Genomic DNA, 22,953 nt, shown 5'->3' with positions numbered 1-22,953 from the left:
CCTTACATATACATACATACATACATACATACATACATACATACATACATACATACATACATACATACATACATACATGTATTGAAATATTTTTTTTCCATTTCCAGGTAAGTGGATCTTTTAACATTTGGCATGGATTTATGAGGTATGGCTAATTTGCTATTACACACATACATACATACATACACAAACACACGCATACACTATGCTCTGTAAAAAAAAAAATAAGAGCCAATCATTTGATCTCGTTGAGATGGTCTGAGATTTTCTTTCGAGCCACGATATTTTTTCTTCTTTTCCTCAAGACAATGTATCTCTTTTTAACTAATATAAATGTTTTAATGGGTTTCCTTTTTGTGTAAAGTATAGCAAGAACGTGTTTTAGCTATTTGACGAAAAGACAATAAAACAAATAGGCAACAAATACCAGCCCCCACCCCCGAAAATGAAATGGTTGATTCCTAACTTTGTATTTCATGTCGAATCTTTCTATTCTTAACTAACTCGTGCTTATTTTAGTGAACACAAATCTGACATGCAGTATGTGGACTTTTGCTTTTGTTGGTCAATAGGGTCAATGAATTAATGCATTTTTTCCTATCTCCCAAGAGCAGTATTAAACCTCATTTGGCTGGAACCCCAAATTAACGGGAAGCTTATCTCGAAAACACTAGAGAGTACTTAAGGCCCTGGTTTATTGCGAATGAGTAAATGTTTGTTTTTGTATGTTGTTAGCCAAGACAATCGAACCGAGCTTTTATGCCTGCTATGCTATCGCATAATCAAAATAATCGATCAGGGCGATAATCGCTGCTACGTCATCTTGTAGCCAGTTTAATCGAACAGAGCATCTATGCCTGCTATGTTATCGTGTACTCAAAATAATCGACCAGGGCGATATTCGCTGCTATGTCATAATGTAGCAAAGACAATCGAACAGAGCATTTATGCCTGCTATGTCATTGTGTAATCAAAATAATCGAGCAGGGCGATACCCGCTGCTACGTCATCGTGTAGCCAGGATGATCATCCATGCTACTTCAGTATGTGTACAAACGTGTGAAAAAGGAACTATAAAAGAGAAGATATTAACTCATAAGAAATTCGCTAATAAAATAAGTCAGTTACAATCTAGTCATTATATAATACATCCATCCATTCATCTTTTCATCCTACCATCTATCGAGTTTGCCTTCCAATCAAGTACGAAACTAAGCAACCAACCGACCATCATGCATACATACATACATACATACATACATACATACATACATACATACATACATACATACATACATACATACATGTATTGAAATAATTTTTTTCTCCATTTCCAGGTAAGTGGATCTTTTAACAATTGGCATGAATTTATGAGGTATGGCTAATTTGCTATTACACATAATATAATGAGATATTGGAAATGCGTCATTGTGAGGAAAAAATAACGTCACTCTGGCGATGAAAATGGTGTTGCTACTATCACAAACTATGTTCTTTTCCCTTTTACGCAACATGTATGACCATATATTGCATAATTTCTTATCAGTCTTCTTCTTCTTCTGCTTCGACTTCTTCTTCATCGGATCCTTTCCCCCAGGAAGAAAAGTCTTAAAACACATATATCAGAAGTGCACATTGTATACAACTATTAGTGAGGTATCTTCAACAAGTGCCTAAAACCAAACTCTAAACAATAAATGTAGACTGTATGTAATAGATTACTTAAAATAGTTTTCCACATAAATCTTGCCAATTACCACTGGATTTGACTAAACGTGATATGGTTTATTTTTATTCAGTGTTTATGTTCGCCTATTCTCCTACACCATATGACAAACTGTAAATGATACTGGGGAAAAAGTACCGGTGAAGTATAATACTAAAACTTGAATAATTACGGATTTGAACTCTCAACACATTTATAACTATGTCTGAAAATAATGGAAGATGGACGAGGTGTTGATTTAAAACCGAAAATAAGTAGCTTCGTTTAGGTGTTAATAGTAAATTGAAAATAAGTAACTTCATTTTGGTGTTGAATGTAAACTGATGATAAGTAACTTCATTTTGGTGTTGACTGTAAACCGATGATAAGTTACCTCAATTAGGTGTTGACGGTAAATCGATGATAAGTAACCTCATTTAGGCGTTGACTGTAAACCGATGATAAGTAACCTCATTTACTTGTTGACTGTAAGCCGATGATATGTAACCTCATTTAGGCGTTGACTGTAAACCGATGATAAGTAACCTCATTTAGGTGTTGACTGTAAACCGATGATAAGTAACCTCATTTAGGTGTTGACTGTAAACCGATGATAAGTAACCTCATTTACTTGTTGACTGTAAACCGATGATAAGTAACCTCATTTAGGCGTTGACTGTAAACCGATGATAAGTAACCTCATTTAGGCGTTGACTGTAAACCGATGATAAGTAACCTCATTTACTTGTTGACTGTAAACCGATGATAAGTAACCTCATTTCGATGTTGACTGTAAACCGATGATAAGTAACCTCATTTAGGTGCTGACTGTAAACCGATGATAAGTAACCTCATTTAGGTGTTGACTGTAAACCGATGATAAGTAACCTCATTTACTTGTTGACTGTAAACCGATGATAAGTAACCTCATTTAGGTGTTGACTGTAAACCGATGATAAGTAACCTCATTTACTTGTTGACTGTAAACCGATGATAAGTAACCTCATTTACTTGTTGACTGTAAACCGATGATAAGTAACCTCATTTAGGCGTTGATTGTAAACCGATGATAAGTAACCTCATTTAGGCGTTGACTGTAAACCGATGATAAGTAACCTCATTTACTTGTTGACTGTAAACCGATGATAAGTAACCTCATTTCGATGTTGACTGTAAACCGATGATAAGTAACCTCATTTAGGTGTTGACTGTAAACCGATGATAAGTAACCTCATTTAGGTGTTGACTGTAAACCGATGATAAGTAACCTCATTTAGGCGTTGACTGTAAACCGATGATAAGTAACCTCATTTAGGTGTTGACTGTAAACCGATGATAAGTAACCTCATTTACTTGTTGACTGTAAACCGATGATAAGTAACCTCATTTACTTGTTGACTGTAAACCGATGATAAGTAACCTCATTTACTTGTTGACTGTAAACCGATGATAAGTAACCTCATTTAGGCGTTGGCTGTAAACCGATGATAAGTAACCTCATTTACTTGTTGACTGTAAACCGATGATAAGTAACCTCATTTAGGTGTTGACTGTAAACCGATGATAAGTAACCTCATTTAGGTGTTGACTGTAAACCGATGATAAGTAACCTCATTTACTTGTTGACTGTAAACCGATGATAAGTAACCTCATTTAGGCGTTGACTATAAACCGATGATAAGTAACCTCATTTAGGCGTTGACTGTAAACCGATGATAAGTAACCTCATTTACTTGTTGACTGTAAACCGATGATAAGTAACCTCATTTCGATGTTGACTGTAAACCGATGATAAGTAACCTCATTTCGGTGTTGACTGTAAACCGATGATAAGTAACCTCATTTAGGCGTTGACTGTAAACCGATGATAAGTGACCTCATTTACTTGTTGACTGTAAACCGATGATAAGTAACCTCATTTCGGTGTTGACTGTAAACCGATGATAAGTAACCTCATTTAGGCGTTGACTGTAAACCGATGATAAGTGACCTCATTTACTTGTTGACTGTAAACCGATGATAAGTAACCTCATTTAGGTGTTGACTGTAAACCGATGATAAGTAACCTCATTTAGGCGTTGACTGTAAACCGATGATAAGTAACCTCATTTACTTGTTGACTGTAAACCGATGATAAGTAACCTCATTTACTTGTTGACTGTAAACCGATGATAAGTAACCTCATTTAGGCGTTGACTGTAAACCGATGATAAGTAACCTCATTTAGGTGTTGACTGTAAACCGATGATAAGTAACCTCATTTAGGCGTTGACTGTAAACCGATGATAAGTAACCTCATTTAGGTGTTGACTGTAAACCGATGATAAGTAACCTCATTTACTTGTTGACTGTAAACCGATGATAAGTAACCTCATTTAGGCGTTGACTGTAAACCAATGATAAGTAACCTCATTTACTTGTTGACTGTAAACCGATGATAAGTAACCTCATTTAGGTGTTGACTGTAAACCGATGATAAGTAACCTCATTTAGGCGTTGACTGTAAACCGATGATAAGTAACCTCATTTACTTGTTGACTGTAAACCGATGATAAGTAACCTCATTTACTTGTTGACTGTAAACCGATGATAAGTAACCTCATTTACTTGTTGACTGTAAACCGATGATAAGTAACCTCATTTAGGCGTTGACTGTAAACCGATGATAAGTGACCTCATTTACTTGTTGACTGTAAACCGATGATAAGTAACCTCATTTAGGTGTTGACTGTAAACCGATGATAAGTAACCTCATTTCGGTGTTGACTGTAAACCGATGATAAGTAACCTCATTTAGGCGTTGACTGTAAACCGATGATAAGTAACCTCATTTCGGTGTTGACTGTAAACCGATGATAAGTAACCTCATTTACTTGTTGACTGTAAACCGATGATAAGTAACCTCATTTAGGTGTTGACTGTAAACCGATGATAAGTAACCTCATTTACGTGTTGACTGTAAACCGATGATAAGTAACCTCATTTACGTGTTGACTGTAAACCGATGATAAGTAACCTCATTTCGATGTTGACTGTAAACCGATGATAAGTAACCTCATTTAGGCGTTGACTGTAAACCGATGATAAGTAACCTCATTTAGGTGTTGACTGTAAACCGATGATAAGTAACCTCATTTACGTGTTGACTGTAAACCGATGATAAGTAACCTCATTTAGGTGTTGACTGTAAACCGATGATAAGTAACCTCATTTAGGCGTTGACTGTAAACCGATGATAAGTAACCTCATTTACTTGTTGACTGTAAACCGATGATAAGTAACCTCATTTACTTGTTGACTGTAAACCGATGATAAGTAACCTCATTTAGGCGTTGACTGTAAACCGATGATAAGTAACCTCATTTACTTGTTGACTGTAAACCGATGATAAGTAACCTCATTTAGGCGTTGACTGTAAACCGATGATAAGTAACCTCATTTACTTGTTGACTGTAAACCGATGATAAGTAACCTCATTTAGGTGTTGACTGTAAACCGATGATAAGTAACCTCATTTAGGCGTTGACTGTAAACCGATGATAAGTAACCTCATTTACTTGTTGACTGTAAACCGATGATAAGTAACCTCATTTAGGCGTTGACTGTAGACCGATGATAAGCAAACTCATTTATGTGTTGACTATAAACCGATGATAAGTAACCTCAGTTAGGTGAAGCGTTAGTTATGGATCTAGACTGCAAAAAAAAAAATCAAGTTCACTTGTACGCTGGAATTCATGAATGACCATTAAATACACGAACTCATTACAGGGAAACTAAAAGTTATTAAAATGTATATGTTTTTAAAATAAAGATGTTATGCCATGAAGGCTGTCGGATCTGGCTGCTTTGGGATGTTAGCCACACCCAACAATAGGCACTTTTACTCTTCACAATAAATGTGTAAACGAACAAAGAAATGCGCAAACGAAAAGAAATGTTTCCATTCTTACATGGCAGTGGTCAGTGATCGGACAATGGACATTTTGAAGTATTTACTATTGATGAGTAATTTGTTTTTTTTTTTTTAAATTGTTTTCATAAACTTGTGTCAAATTCCGAGAATGATTTTGTCGATGTAATGCTACTTTTCTTTAGTATTAATCGCATATACACATACCGTAAATGCAAATCAACGTTTTTCGCCTGTAAACGTCGATGCAAAAAGGTAGATACTGAGACAGAATTACGTACATAACCTTCATCCGTTGAAAGTGTAATAATCACATTTATCACAGCCTGAGTTAGCACATAATTATCCGTTTAAACGTGTAATAACCACATTTGTCACAATCTGAGTAAGCAAAGAATAATCGGTTTAAGCGTGTAATAATTACATTTATCGCAACACGAGTAAGCACAGAATAAGGTGATTTATCAAGTAATAATTAAATATTTCACAGCCTGAGAAAGCACAGAATAAGGTGTTCAAATTTATAACAGCCTGCGTAATCACAGAATAAGTTGTATCGTGTAATAACCATATTTTTTCACACGCTGAATAAACACGGAATAAGTGTTCAAATGTTCACAGCCTGAGTAAACACGGAATAAGTGTTCAAATTTTCACAGCCTTAGTAAACACGAAACAAGTGTTAAAATGTATCACACCCTGTGTAAACACGGAATAAGGTGTAAAATAAAACTTTCATCTTGATCATAGCTTACTGAAGGTAATGTTGAAATTATTCACTTGCCATAAAAGATCTAGAATCGATTGTTTCTAAACGACACAGTCCAATCCATTGTGTATCTAATGTGAACCAATCTCTCTCTCTCTCTCTCTCTCTCTCTCTCTCTCTCTCTCTCTCTCTCTCTCTCTCTCTCTCTCTATATATATATATATATATATATATATATATATATATATATATATATATATATATATATATATATATATATATATATATATATAATTATACGTTCACATCTGTATCGTTTGTACGCTGTGTCAGTGATATACCACGAGATGTAAACAAAATTCGTTAAAAGAAAACGAGGCTTGCCAAGTTTCCTTTTAATGAAAAAAGTGATATATCATTGATACAGCATATATACTGTATATATATTTGATTTATATCACATTAAAATTCACACACACACACACACACACACACACACACACACACACATATATATATATATATATATATATATATATATATATATATATATATATATATATATATATATATATATATATATATATATATATATATATATATATATATATATATATATATATATATATATATATATATATATATATATATGCCCTTTGAACGGACTTATTATTTTTAACTGGCAGCTGTGTATTGACCAAGTGAATTAACTCATCACATTCCCGAATGTGTCCGCTACAAATTTAGTTCTATGCATTGTATGGCTATTCACAGTCACCTTTGCATATTGAGAAGTTGACTGTTATATTTTTTTATACCAACACTTTGAATGCCATGTTAATTTGAATGTATGTGGCACACACACACGCACGCACACACACACACACACACACACACACACACACATACATACATATATACATATATACATATATATATATATATATATATATATATATATATATATATATATATATATATATATATATATATATATATATATATATATATATATCGAAACGTATATTTTATTTTATGCACATTTTACACAGTTGTAACTGTTTATGCTGTAGTACTTCAGTTTACATTTGTCTGGAAGGGTTTATTGGTTTCCAGTGGCGGTTTTAGGGCTTTGCTGATCCGGTGTGAGATTAGGGCAATGAGCCCCGAAAGTTTAATTTCTACATCAGTGAACAAAGTCTGTGATATATTCATAGAAAAACACAGTTTTGTTTTATTTGCAGACAAAATAATCTCTGTTTTTAACATAAAATAGAGACAATTTTTAATTTAAAAGGCAAATTTAGTAAGAAGAAATGTAAACAATGTTCGTGCCTCCTCCCTCCCCCGAATGCGGTCACGGTGCGGTAATACATGTTGTTTGTTGGCTTGACTTCGCTTGCGAAGATTTAGGAAGGGGATGTCCATGTCTACTGCACGCGCTGTCGTGGCTGACGAGCCCAATACGTGACAGGCACGTCCATCCACAGAGGCTGCAGTGGAATGTCTTTGTTGTGGCGGGTGCTGTCGCTGTTTCCCGGTGGGGTTTTCTGGCCATCGTTTTGCTCCTGTTTTGTTCAAAAGTGGCAGTGAACTGTACGTCGCCATCTTTCACGGTCAGCAACTTGTGATGCCAATTGGCGGTTATCGATGTCACAGGTGGTGAGTGTCTTTTTCAAGGAGTCTTTATATCTCTTTCGAGGTGCCCCTCTTTTACTGTAGCCATTGGACAGTTCACCATACAGTGCAATCTTTGGCAGGCGGTGATCGTCCACCCTGGACACGTGCCATGCCCAGCGTAGCTGTATCTTCATGAGCGTATCCTCAACGCTGGTGACCTCTGCTTGTTTGAGGACTTCACTGTTGGCGACGAAGTCACTCCAGTGGATGTTGAGGATGGTGCGGAGACAGCGCTGATGGAAGTGTTCAAGGAGGCGAAGGTGGCGGCTGAAGGTGACCCAGGATTTTCAGCGCCGTATAGGAGGGTGGACAGTACGACAGCTGTGTATACGCTGATCTTTGTATCTCTCTTGAGACTGGAGTTGTACCACACGCGTTTATCGAGTCTGCCGAAGGCGCTGTTTGTCTTGGGCAGTCTTTTGTCTATTTCTTTGTTAATCTAGGCATCAGAGGAAATCACACAACCTATGTATGTGAACTGGTGGACTATATTCAGCTCTGTCTGATCAATGAAGATGCTTGGTAGCCGGTAGTCTTCGTTGGGAGCATGCTGTTGAAGTAGGCTGACCTCAAGACCAAAGACCTGGCAAGCTCCTGCAAAACAGGATGTTACGCAATGTAATTCGGCTTTCATATGGGCAACAAGGGCGGCGGCGTCTGCAAAGAGAAGTTCTCTAATCAGTTTTTCCAAGGTCTTGGCGTGGGCCTGAATTTGCCTTAAGTTGAAGAGGTTGCCATAAGTGCGAAATCGGATAAAGATGTCATCTTCATCATCAAGGCACTCGATTGCTTCTTGGAGCATCATGCTGAAGAAGATTGAGAACAGTGTTGGGGCTTAAACACAGCCCTGTTTCACGCCATTTACAATGATGAAGGTCGTTATTGTTTCTGACCTGACGAGGCTAGTCTTTATGTAATTGGATGACAATGGTAAGAAAGTTTGAAGGACAGTCGAACTTTTCAAGGATTTTCTACAGTCCAGTTCTGCTCACCGTGTAAAATACCTTCGTAAAGTGCACAAATGTGATGTACATTCCTTTGTTTTGTTTTGTTCACGTCATTTTGTCTAGATCTGTTTCAGGACTAACATCATGTCCGTTGTACTCCTATTGGCTCTGAAGCCACATTGACTCTCTGGAGCATGTTCTTCTGCAATGGTGTGTACCAGTCTGTTCAGCAAAACTTCAGCAAGGATTTTTCCTGCAATGGAGAGCAGAGTTATCACACGGTAGTTTGAGCAGTCAGACCTTTACCACTCGTGTTTGTACAAGGTGATGATGATCATATCTCGGAGGTCTTGTGGAAGTTTTCCTCGCTCCCAGCAGCAAAATGAAGAACTTGTGGAGTTTGGTGTGCAATGCTGGGCCTCTTCTCTTCCATATTTCTGGTGGGATACCATATTTTTATGCAGCCTTTCAAGTCTTCAGCTGTTCTATGGCTTTTACAGTCTCTTGCAATGTGGGTGCCTCATCGAGTTCCATCTTTGTTGGCTGCTGTGGGATGCGATAAATAGCTGCCTCCTGGACTGTACGGCTATTGTTGAAGAGTGTGTGGAAGTGCTCTGACCAGCGGTTCAGGACAGATTGCATGTCAGTGAGTAGGTCTTGGCCATCTGCACTCCATAGGGGATCTCTATTTGGAAGGAAGGAAGCACCATACACTGCTTCCAACGCTTCACAGAACTCCTTGTAGTCACCAGCGACAGCGTACAGCTGTGTTCTTTCTGCACGCTTTGTCCACCATGCGCTGGAGGGAGCTGCGTATAAGGCGGAAGGTTTCTTTCTTCTGTGGACAAGATGTTTGAGCGAGGTGGGCTTGGTACGCTGATCTCTTTTTGGCAATCAGTTCTTGGATTTCTTAGTTGTTTGATCAAACCAGTCTTTGTTTTTCTTTGTGGTGAATCCAAGGATTGCATTTGAGGTTTGCAAAATGGCAGCCTTGATGTGATTCCACATCTCTTCCGGAGGTTGATCTGGTGGAAAGTTAGGTTAATTAAGTCTGGACTGCATGTTGTCTTGAAAATCTGCTTGACGACTTCAGACAACAGGTTTTTGAGCTGGAGCTTCTTTCTTGTGGTACCTCCTTGTTGTCTGGGCCTCGGGTTGAAATGTAAGTCGAACTTGCTTCGGAAAAGACGATGGTCTCTGTGGCACTCTGCATTGGGCATCACTCTGGTATGAAAAACATATTTTATGTCCCTATGGCGTACTGTGAAGTAATCGATTAGTTGCCAGTTTTGTTTATTATCTAAGATGCATCCAGGTCGTTTTCAGGCTGTCTTTCTGTTGGAATACAGTGTTTGTGCTGGTGAGCTGTATATCTGCGCCAAATTCAAGAAGCGGTCTCCCATTGTCATTGCAGCAAACCACATCATGTTTCCCAAGAGCGGCTTTCCAGGCTTCTGAGTCTCATCCCACTCTGACATTGAAATATTCGAGGATGATTATTTTGTCGCTCTCTGGGACGCTCTTGAGAAGTCTACGCAAGTCACCGTATAATTTATTGGTTTCAGAAGGATCTGCTTGGAGTGTTGGAGCATATACACTGAAGAGTGTGGCGTGTTGTTGGTTCCCTAACGGGAGACGAATAAACATGATGCGGTCGGTGTGATTAGTGGGAAGGTTTGTTTACTTGGTGGCGATGGAATCCTTGACCATGAAATCGACTCCTGAAAGTCGTTGTTCAGTCATTGGTTTTTCTGACCAGTACAGGGTGTATCCAGTGCCGAGTTCTCTCAGACTTCCCTCCTCTTAAAGGCTGACTTCGCTAAGTAAAGCAATGTCAACACCAAGGCGAGATAGTTCGTGTGCGTATAAGGCAGAGCGTCGTTCTGGTCTGTTGCTGTCGGTTCAGCCAATCATTGTTCTGATGTTCCAACAAGCCACTGTTAGGCTTTCCCCACGATGTGAGGCAGCTGCGGCATGCCTTTTTTCTCTTTTTTTTTTTCTTCTCTGTTATGTTTCGACCACTTTGGAAGATGCCCGTTGGCTGCGAAAGGCCTACCGGTGGGGGGGGGGGGTAAGGAAACGAGCTTTGGTTAGGCCACCTTTTCTATGTCCCTTTTCATGCGACTCATGCAGCGCTGTCCCTAGAAAAGGCTGCTTGGTCACTCAGGCTCCGGATCAACACCAGACAGCCAAAGACCCGAGTCGTCTGCATGCTGGATTGGGATTGTGGCTTCCAATGACATATTTCACTTGCCGATTTCGCCCCTTTTCCATCTCTGCAGGACTTAATAAAGTCGAACGTAAACAGTAGACCGTAGACAGTTCATTTCATACATGCGCAATGGAGCTTTTAGGTGGAGTGCTTGACTGCGCAAACTGGCCCCATCCTTTAAACCTGGGGTTCATCTGCCATGGATCCGCAAGCCATGACGGTGACAGCGAGGTCCTCAGGCCATAGGTTTTACATCGGAGTTTCCCTCTCAAAGGTACTAACTCTATACAGAGCCCCCTATACCCCTATAGTCTTACGATAAAGCTGCTACTATCGGTTTGCATCATAACGAGTTTTGCGGTGGCTCTGTGGTTAGCGTGACGAACTCCAGGCCTATGGGCTGTGATAGACTCACTGTATGGAGAGAGAGAGAGAGAGAGAGAGAGAGAGAGAGAGAGAGAGAGAGATGGGGGAAGGTAGCTCTAAAAGAAGTCCATGACTGGGACAAATAAATATATTCTTGTGATTTATACGTGATGTTACTGATGTCACAGGTTATTGTCATTTGTACATCACATATATTATTGTCATTCTTATGTCACATAAATTATTCTCACTCTTATGTTACACGTGTTCTCATTTTTTATGCAGCAGTATTCCGACTCTTATGTCACGCGTTATTTTCTCTTTTTTCACACATTTGTCTCACTCTTGTGTCACTCGACGTATTCGTTCTCGTATGTCACATGGTATTCAATACTTGTGTAACAGAGTATTCTCATTCTTTTGTGACAATGACAGTGCTCTCGCTCTTGTGTCACAGAATATTCTATTTCTTATATGACAGTGTTCTCACTCTTATGTCACACAGAGTATTCTCACTTTGACGATATAATTAAAAAAATAAAATGTGTTATTCTCTAACAAAATATGCGTGTTATAATGATAGTAAATCCTCAATTTTACAGCTAACAGATAGTGAATCCTCAAACAGTGGATCCTTAAGAAAGTGCACATGGCACTAGTTTCCTGTTACTAACGTATAATCTGTTGCTTTCATCGCACTTCGTCATTTCGTTGCTGTTTCACTATGACTGAGAAAATGCGGTAGATTTTACTCAATTAAAGGTTGCTTGGCTCCGGGCACGCACTGCGCAGAGAAAAATAAGACATTCGCTGAATAGTGTAGACTACATAGTTTAATTTCTCCATGAATAGATAGATACAACACTTGTAAGACATTCTTCGCTGTGTTCTGGCATTGTTCTCATCGTGCCTCTCTCTGACAGGCCCTAAAATCAATACTTGATTCAACTGTTTGGAGTACATATTAAAATGCATTCCTTCTTTTTTGTCACAACATAATTTATGTATCGTTCATTTATGGTTTATTTTAGATGCACTTTAATTCGTGTAGTTTTAAAAAATGTTTTTTTTCATAGTTCTGATGTTTCAAAAGGGAAGTGTTTTATTGATTCATTTCTGAAGGAACGATTTACTGTGAGGAAGGTGGGGCCAGTCTAAATGTGCGAGAAAGTCACGAATAATTTACAGGACTGTGAAATCACCATTACCTCTTGAATTACATTATTGTGATGTTTCTATTTAACCCCTTGATTACAGCAATGGGCTAGTCTGCTTCTCAAAGTGAGAAAAACCCATATACCTATACGGGGGGTGAAGGTTTGATCTTCCATACAACATGCTACTTAACTACATCTAAGCTATCCAGAACGGGAGATACATCCAGTGCGGTACACAACATGTGGTGGTTGGATGTTAAGCGCTATAAAATTGAAAGTAACGGTCGATTGACTCGCATAGCTGCGGATTAAAATTGGAAAAGTTATCTTCTTATTCAAGGCATGGTCACAAACCAGGGGATGTGTTGAGCCATTTCCCATGTTTGTATCCTGCCACAAGCGTATAAATGAGCACTTCCTAACGGAGCGTTAACATGGGTTCAGGCGGCAATAATATGTATAGGAATTATAGATCTTTTATATCTTGAGAGATGATCGTCCTTTACGCCACGATTATATTAGAGTTTCAAGCAATATCGCTTTAGATGGATGAAACACGCTTGAGAGAACAAACTGAACTATTTATTTTTTACCTTGGTGTACCAAAGGTCTGGATTTATCGCCTTGGATGCACATAGTAACATATGTTTTGGTTATTCAGTTTTATTTTATGATCTTCCATATCGTAGGTGAAAAATTATTTTCAGTGTTGACTGTAAATTTTCGTAGATGATTTCAGGGTGAAAAACTGTTGTGCAGTTATATAAGGAATGACTGGATGAAAACAGTCATTAATCCAAATAACGTCTGTCTTATTTATCGTTATCCCAGAATAATTTCTTTTTTTTCCCTAAAATTTGATTTATGTTGACTTCGCTTGAAGACGTAAATTTAATTTAGAGCTATATGATGTTATTTAGAACATTGTCCAATTCACTGTGTATGTAGTGTCATGTTTCGCACCTGACAAGTTTTGATTGGAATTTGGTCGGATTTAACGATTCAAAATGGATACGCAGAATTCCAAGTTGGCGGCTATTCCGGACCGCCCACGGATTTTTATGTCAAATAAAACCAGTAAAGTGGTAGTGGTATTCCCAAACGGAGAAATCGTTGAAGGTAAGATCAAGTTCATATTTTTACTTTATGATATCCTTACACCACTCCACCTATAAAACGTTGATGCGTTTTTCTTGAGAACTTAATCGTCAGATTTAATCTGGGCTTAGAATAAAGAAAATTAATTTCACTTATCAAGTCGTAAATGTTTTCCCCCAATATATTCTCATTTTCATTATTCAGGTCGTAAAGAATTGTCTCATGGGGCATTTTTTCGGGGGGGGGGGCAGTCTATCTATCCTCAGTCACCCCTCACCCATACTATGAGCGAGAAAAAAATTGGAAACGTTCCTAAATATGGTTATCTTTTACAGCTACATGGCTAAAATTATTTCCCGAAAACACTTTAAATACAGCAAATTGTGAGATCTTCGTCTTCTGAGCCTAGAAGGGGGGGGGGGGGAAGTGTCCCAGAGCCGCACGGTATGTTTGTTTACGCCCTCCCTAAACGGTGGTTCGGGACCTACATTAAGGTCTTTGCATTTCGAACCCACTTGTATGACTCCAACATACGTCTCTGTTGGGACGGTACTCATTTGTATTAATGTTTGATAATCAACCAGTCTGTTGACAGAGTAGGCAATCTTCTAGCATAAGAACATGGCGAACATCAAGCTTTCTTTTCAGTCGAATTCGTGGTTCAAGTCTGTTCAGATAACTGCTTTGCAGGTTTCAGTTACATCGTCGTTTCTTTTAATTGTTGAACAAAATATACTTGATAGATCCAGAGTTTGAATTGAATTGAAATTCTATACAGTTTGAGAAGAAAAGTAAACTTAACACTTTAATCACTAGAACTAATATTAGAGCTAATCAACCATCAGGTTCGTCGTGGTATTATTATTATTATTATTATTGCATTTATCAAGAGTTCAAGCCCTAAAATTTATTCAAAGAAATATACGTTAAATATTTCGTCGTCACTCATAAATTGCCTTTTGAGTATCCATCTTGGAACCCTATTTTGACTTCTTCGAATACATGGTCTTTTCGAATATGTTTTGCACGAGTCTGTAAGTTCGGAAGCTTTCTGATTTAACCACATGTTGTATGTGTTTCAAACCACATTTCGATGTCTGTTTCAACCACATTTTCAATACTATCATGCTTCTGTGTTTTTTGGTACATGTGTATTTACCACTAAAGATAGAACTATATTTTCGTACGTGTGAGTTTACCGCTAAAGATCGAAACATTTTGTAAATTAACTTACCAGCTATTTTCTATGGTGACATTGTTGTTATTCTGTAATCAGTGATTAAATGTTCAACGAAGTAATATTTAGGAAACTAATAGTATAGCTCGATAATACAATAATGGATCTTCCTATACAGATTACGTTAATATGACACCATTCTAACGCACATTATTTTCAACACATATTCATGTCTATATATTCAAAAGGGAACACAGTATATGTTATCTGTTTGAATCTAAGCGGACATTTAGTTCTTGTTTTAAATGGAAAACACATATAGCAACACCATAACATGTCAAAACGAATTGTCTGTCTGTCTCTCTCTCTCTCTCTATATATATATATAGAGAGAGAGAGGGAGTATATATATATATATATATATATATATATATATATATATATATATATATATATATATATATATATATATATATAGAGAGAGAGAGAGAGAGAGAGAGAGAGAGAGAGAGAGAGTGAGAGAGAGAGAGAGAGAAGATTACTTTAGAACAGCTTATAATATTAAACATCTGCTTGTTTAAATTTTACTCTCCTGTATTTTATTTCGTCAGAAATTGATTGTACAAAAATATGCTTGGTGCAAAACTATGAGGAAATGCAGACCAGTAAATAAATATTGAAAACAGCTAACAACATCAGGATTGTACGGTGCTTAAAGACAATGTCGTTCACTCAAAAGCCGTAAACATGCATTTATGTTTTGTGAATAAAAACGCTGATCTTTATTTTGATGAATGAAAGTATTTCCATGCTTTCCTTTTTAAATCACATTGCCATTCCATGGTTGCGGAAACTGACCGTATCTCTGTCGTGTTCCTGGATTAGTTTCTACACCATTTCTATCATTTTTATTGGCTAGTGACCATTGTTAGCAGGGATCAGGATGTTTATACCTTCATCCATAATTCATTTCATGGCAATTAGTTTTCTCTGCTTTCTTCGCTGACACATATCTCAATATGATTACAAATACCCTAACGTGAGCATTTTATTGTATATTAGTCTTCATCCGATTTCATATGACATCGATTTTTGGATACGAAAGGTTGAAGGTCATGGTCACTTGGGCCATTCTTCATGTACTGTGTAGTAGGCAGCTATAATTATAACTGGCAGATTGACAGCTCAGGATATGGAGGCTTCGTTGCACTCTACCTTGATTAAAATAAATGCGGGAAATGAAAAGTTCAAGATATTGATATCATCTTGCAAGTGGTCTTCACATGTATTTGAAAAAAATGTTTGTATATATGTATACATATTTTAGCAAAACGTAACTACAGTAAAACGCTTGAAACGGCAAATAAAAAAGTAAACACATTGCGAACATACCAATTAACAATACACATCTTGCAAATATACATATTAACAATGTACATCTTGCAAACACACCTAAAACACTAATTACCTCGTAAACGATAATGTACGTAACAAAAGTAAACACATTGTAAATAAAATTAACAATAGTAGAAACTTTGCACATAAGTGTAACAACAGAAACACCTTGCAAATACATGTAACAATAGAAACACAGAAACACCTTGCAAATATATGTAACAATAGAAACACAGAAACACATTGCAAATATATGTAACAATAGAAACACAGAAATACCTTGCAAATACATGTAACAACAGGAACACGTTCGAAATGCGGGAAACGTAAGCAAACACACTGTAATTAAACCCAGAAACATTAGAAAAACGTTGCAAATACACCTATAAACAATAAACCCTTTGCAAATACTACTAACAACAGTAAACACTGCGAAATAATCTGCAGCAAAAAATACCTCGCAAATGCACCTAACCACAGGAAACACCTTGAAAATACAACCAAGGACGGTAAACATTTTGTAAGCACACATAAAAAAATTAAACAGCATGCTATACACCTGGCAAAATAAGAATTTTGTAAATATACGCAACAAACGTAAACATTCTGAAAATACACGTGACAAAAATAAGCTCCTTGCAAATGCACGTAACAGTAAATACCTTGCAAATATACATACCAGCAAACACCTTGCAAATATACATAACAAAAATGAACACATTCGCATAGTCATAACGGTACACACCATGGCAGTGCACATACCAGCAGCACACACTTTGCAGTTTACACGAAACAAAGTAAACATCTTGCAAATCCATGTCACACATCGCAGATAGACGTAAAAGCAGTAAACACCTTGAAAATACTCGTACATGTAACAATAGTAAACACCTTGCAAATACTAGTACATGTAACAACAATGTCTAAGTTGCTAATGCCCATAACAATAGTAAACACGTTGCAGTTACATCTAACGAAGTACTCACCTTGCAAATACACGTAGCAAAACACAAACACATAGGAAAGTACAAATCTTGCAGTTACACATAGAAAAATGTGTGAATACAAAATTACACATAGCAAAGTACAAACCTTGCAAATACACGTAGCAAAATACACGCCTTGTAATTACACATAGCAAAGTACAAACCTTGCAATTACACTTAGCAAAGTACAACCCTTGCAAATTGCCACGTTGCCTGTGCGCGATTACGTAAGTCAAGAACAAAGGAATTGGTTAGAAGCCATGCATATATGTTAGACCCCGCGGCTATAGTGGTCCTGTTCGTAATTGTTACGAGAGCCAGCTTTGTTGGATGTCGCAAATCACACGTTGACGTTGACCGCTTTATTTAAGAACAAAGGACCGTTATTGGCGTCGTAAATCTCACCACGTTGACAGACAGCCGGAGCATTGTCTGCTAAGTTGAATAGAACAGGGTAGAATCGATATCCAATCGGAATTAAGAAAAGGTGTGGTCACCATTTCAATCCAAATTTAATTGAGTAATTTAGACTAAAAACTTCAGTAATTGCGAAACATCGTGCTGGAAAGTTAAAGCAATAACTCCGGGAAAGCCACTCGTAAATTGTCGGGAAAACGTAGGAAATTCTTAAGGGAAGACAAAGTATCGTAAAGGAAGCTTTATGGGGACAGACTTCCGGCGTGGTTTAGTCCCGAGTATCTAGGAGAGAGACGGAATAGAGACTAGTGGAGAAGTCGATTGTGAATCGAAGGCTAGTCGGAGAACAGAGTCAAGGAGGAGGAGTAAAAGGAGTAGAAGAGGAGGAATTTGAGAAGAAACAGTCTTGGAGAGTTAGGATGGATGTTTGAAGGAGAAAAGAAATTGAAAAAGTGATATTATACAATAAATCAAAGGATGCAATAGGATATCACTTGGTCGAGAGGAAGAAGAGTGATTGGGAAATTATTATCATTTGAATATTGAATTGTATGAAATTGTTATTCCTTTGAATTTCACCTTTTGTGTTCTCAATAATTTAACTGTCGGCATTGCTGACTGGGGGGCTCGGAGCCCGGGGTGGGACTTCTATGGTAATTTAAAAATTATATTGGGAGCACCCCTCTCCAACCCTACCAAACGCCACTCAAGAAAACGTAGCAATAGCAAACAGCCTGGAAATGAACTTAACAACTTTACACATGTTACAAATAAAGACAACAACAATAAACACCGAAAATAAATTTGACACTTATCAGACTGTGTGAAGTAATCGATGAAAATCAGTGCCTGACATTTTTAACAAACTTGTAATTCAATATCAGCCTTAAATGAAGTGTAAAGTGTCACACATCTTGAATCGTATTTTAAAATATCACCGATATAATCAACTCCAACTCAAAATGTACTTTGTACCTAAAATAACAGGATATGCCGGGGCCCCGAGTGGCCGAGTGGTCTAAAACGCTCACCGTTCCGGATCACTTCCATCTCACCTCTGTCTGCGTGGGTTCGAGTCCAAGGCTCGGATAGCGTGGGTAAGTGGGAAAGCCTGTCAGGAGCTTCTCGTGGGTCGGTGGTTCTTCCCTGGGTTTTCCAGGGTTCTTCCTCCACCTGTTACACTGGCCGCCATGTATAGCCTATCTTGTGCTGAAAAATGGCGTTAAACCCAACAACAACAGGATATACCTACTCGTAACGTAAGCATATCATAATCAGTAGCCACCACTGTAAAGTACACCATGTCCAATATCCACGAATGCAAATCATATCATGTAAGATAATCACTAGACCATTAAGTACAGTAGTCACTAAACCATTAAGCACAGTGCTCGCTCGACCATTAAGTGTAGTATTCACTGGACCATTATATACAGCTGTTACTTGATCATTATGTACAGTTGTCACTAGACCATTAAGTACAGTAGTCACCGGTGCAAAGCACATCAGAATGCACAATAGTTCCATTGTTATTATTATTATTATCATAATTATTATTACAATGATTTTAAAAGATGCATTTTCATATTGTGTCAAATAATTTGATGTCAACGAATGATATAAGGTAGTTATTAACCTAGTCCAAGAGTTTATTTTTTATTGTTGAGTTATGTCCCATGTTGGATGTTGAGTTATGTCCCATGTTGGATGTTATGTCACATATTGGATGTTAAGTTATTTCCATTGTTGGATGTTAAGTTATTTCCAGTGTTGGATGTTATGTCCTATATTGGGTGTTGAGATATGTCCCATGTTTGATGTTATGTCACACATTGGACATGAGATCAGAGAGTTTCTTGCTCAGTTATTAAACGGTAGTTGTTAAATTGTGTAAGGCGATAATGAAACTCTTATGTTGTGTATCAATTCCTATCAATTTAATACAACAAAATGAATTCATCAAAACATTTAATGCCTTTTTCGGAAAGTATCATTATTGAAACTAATTTTATGACTTCATCTAAAATTTCATGACATTAATAGCTCATATTGACCTATGGTATACTGATGGTATTGACCTATGGTTCACTGATGGTATTGATCTGTGGAACACTGATGGTATAGACCTATGGTACACTGGTGATATTGACCTTTGGTACACTGATGGTATAGACCTATGGTACACTGATGGTATTGACCTATGGTACACTGGTGGTATTGACATATAGTACACTGATGATATTGACATATGGTACACTGGTGATATTGACCTATGGTATACTGATGGTATTGACCTATGGTACACTGATGGTATTGACCTTTCCCACTGATCTTATGAACCATGACTGAAAATATTGCTTAAATTGGTAAAAATCATTCTTTACAGGTGGGAACCAAAATTTAACGAATTAATTAGCTTTGTCAGTTGGAGAGATTGAAGCACACAAAGGCCACGTAAAACTGGAACGTTTTAGTTACAAAACTTTAATGTTTTCGACGTGATTTTGGGCTGAGAGAGAGAGAGAGAGAGAGAGAGAGAGAGAGAGAGAGAGAGAGAGAGAGAAATGAGAGAATGTGTACGTGTGTGAAATAGGAAAAGTGCTTATGCGATTTGAAAGAGACGGAAAACAATTATACATGAGGTGTGCATATGAGTAAGAGTGCCAACAAATTTAATTGAAATTCGGCTGTTCAACATGCAGTTCTATCCAGTACTATCGAATATCGTTTTTTCAGCATCCGTCGGCAAAGTATCAAAAGATAAGTTTTTTTTTTAGTTCAGTTATTTAATTTTGTAAATAATAAAGTTATATTGAAAATGTATCACAAATGAATATCATTACTGACGATTAGATATTAAGCAATGAGCATAATTTTTCTTATTAGTTTTATTTTTCATTGTCAAAACGTTTTGTAGTTCGGTAATAGGGCGAAGGAGAAATTGTACTTGTATCCAGGTATGGCGACGCTTGTCATACAGGAAATTTTAGAGGTGTTACATTACTAAGTTGCTGTTCAAAATGATTTACAAGTATTTTAAACGAAAGACTGTTTGATTGGATAGAGAAAAATGACAAACCATCGGCTGCACAATTTGGTTTCAAGAAATGAAAACGTCTGACGCTATTTTTGTTTTGCATTGTTTGATTCATATGAATTTAAGTCAAGATAAAAGTTTTTTATGCAGCTTTTGTTGACTATAAAAAGCATTTATGTTGACAAAAATGAGTTTTGTGGTTGAAAGATTGTATACAAGGTTTAAATGGAAAAATATTAAATGTTCTTCGTTCTATGTACAGTGTATTTATAATCACGTGTTTCAAATCGTAGTGCCTTTTTGGAATACGGAGTAGGTTTAATACAAGGTGAAGTATTATCACCAATACCATTTTCATTATTTATTAAAGACCCGGAAAAATCATTACACTCAACGGAAGGTGTATGGATAGAGTGTGAAGAGTTGTCTTTATTATTTGTCAGTTTGATGAGGATTTGGTTTTATTTTCAGGAAACACTGATTTCTACAAAAGCTGAAACAGAAATATAACCGGGAGTGCTACTAATGTGGCCGAAAGTTTAACTACCTTGGTCTTGTTTTCTAGAGCAACGAATGAACATGTGCATGCTTATAAATGTTATTTAAATTATACTGAATATTTGAAACTTTTGATATTTATGTTGTTCCAGTGTTGATTTATGCATCATAGATACGTGGTTTTCAATAGCCGGACGCTATTTGAACGTGTGCAACGAAGGTTTCTAAAATATTTATTACATGTACAAAATATATACTTCTGACGTTGGTGTATAAGGTGAACTTAGAAGAATCCAGCTTAAATACAGAAGGCTGGTTAAATTATTTAAGTATTGGTTTTAAATCAGAAATTCTGCACATATTATACTATGCGCTGCACAGTGGACTTTTTATATTTTGAATTGGCCTCTTTCAGCTGCCATATCGAACCAAGTGAAATAGAGCTCCCGATGTCGGCAAATTACACACGATTCCACTTTTTCGATTTCACAGGAAAGGCAAAATATATGTTCCGACAGCCAATAATCTTTTGATTATCTTGTCAGAGAACTGTCATAATGAGTCGGATTGGGTGAAGGTCCAACCAGAACGATTATGTCATGCCAAGCAATGTTCATGTGAATATCTTTTCTGAGACCTGTTGTTATGAATCGGATTGGAGGAATGTCCAACCTGGATCATTAAGTCTAGTCAAGCAATGATCATATGATTATCTTGTCCGAGACCTGTCGTAATGAATCGAATTGGATGAAAGTCCAACCTGGATCATTATGTCTAGTCAACAAATGATCATACGATTATCTTGTCCAAAAACTGTCCTGTTGATATACCTCAACGCCAATGAAATATTTCTGTGATTTCTTGAGACTAGACTGAAAACATTGCGTCAATTTGCAAAAGTATGGAATTAAAGTATCCATTAATTATATTTGTATTATTGTGCGTATGCATATATGTTTGCGTATGTGTTTTGTGTTAATTTAGTTGGTTGATGGACTTTATGTGGACTGTAGACTTTATATAGGTGCGCGGACATAACTTGATAACACTGCCTGGAACTGCGACGATATGTGTATTGAAGAAGTCTGAAATGATAATGAAAATAATCCATGAAGTAGATTTGACTTCATTCATTGTGTGTTTGTGTGTGTGTGTGTGACCAGATGGTTATTTAGTGAACTTGAAGCAGGTTATGTATTTATACAGGTGTGTGGAGGACGAAGACAGTAACATTATATACTTTATGAAGTATTGAAAGGTATATTTTTAGTATTTTGAAGTAATATCTGGTATATTTAAAACACAATCCATGCAGATACAATGTGTTATATCAGTGATTCTCAAACTGTGTGCCGCGGCACACTAGTGTGCCGCGAGAGATTTGCAGGTGTGCCGTGGGAGTTTTGAAAAATATTTAAAATTGCTAGCGTTTTGAAACCTTGAACATATCGAAAAATTAAATGGTAAATCAATGTCGCAAAAGTTAAAAAAGTAACATATATAAAAACGAAAGCTCTGTCAGTCTGTCATTCATTGGTTTCTTTTGTAACGCGAGACTTGTGCGAGATCTCGGGAGAACTCGATCGCTCTAATTATAATAATAGTGTAATAATAAATACATGCAGCCCATTATACATGTGTGCCGTGAAATTTTTT

At 37.1% G+C, this 22,953-nt stretch overlaps 1 protein-coding gene across 5 annotated transcripts in view; it reads left to right on the top strand.

Annotated features, from left to right (window-relative positions):
• Window positions 1-22,953, top strand: part of LOC149790198 (dual specificity calcium/calmodulin-dependent 3',5'-cyclic nucleotide phosphodiesterase 1A-like) — a 558,379-nt gene that overhangs the window by 153,188 nt on the left and 382,238 nt on the right. The window contains exon 1 of one of the 5 annotated variants that reach the window (XM_089972193.1): window positions 12,699-13,808. The exons of the other annotated variants lie outside the window; for them this stretch is intronic. Within the exon in view, the coding sequence (XP_089828319.1) occupies window positions 13,697-13,808 (112 nt within the window). The 5' untranslated portion in view covers window positions 12,699-13,696. Of the gene's footprint in view, window positions 1-12,698; window positions 13,809-22,953 lie in introns of those variants that run through there. 5 annotated transcript variants of the gene reach the window in all.

Source organism: Sinohyriopsis cumingii, chromosome 10 (genome assembly GCF_028554795.1).
Source record: "Sinohyriopsis cumingii isolate HCF-2022 chromosome 10, ASM2855479v2, whole genome shotgun sequence".
Lineage (NCBI taxonomy): Eukaryota > Metazoa > Mollusca > Bivalvia > Unionida > Unionidae > Sinohyriopsis > Sinohyriopsis cumingii.
This window is presented reverse-complemented; position numbering and strand designations above follow the sequence as displayed.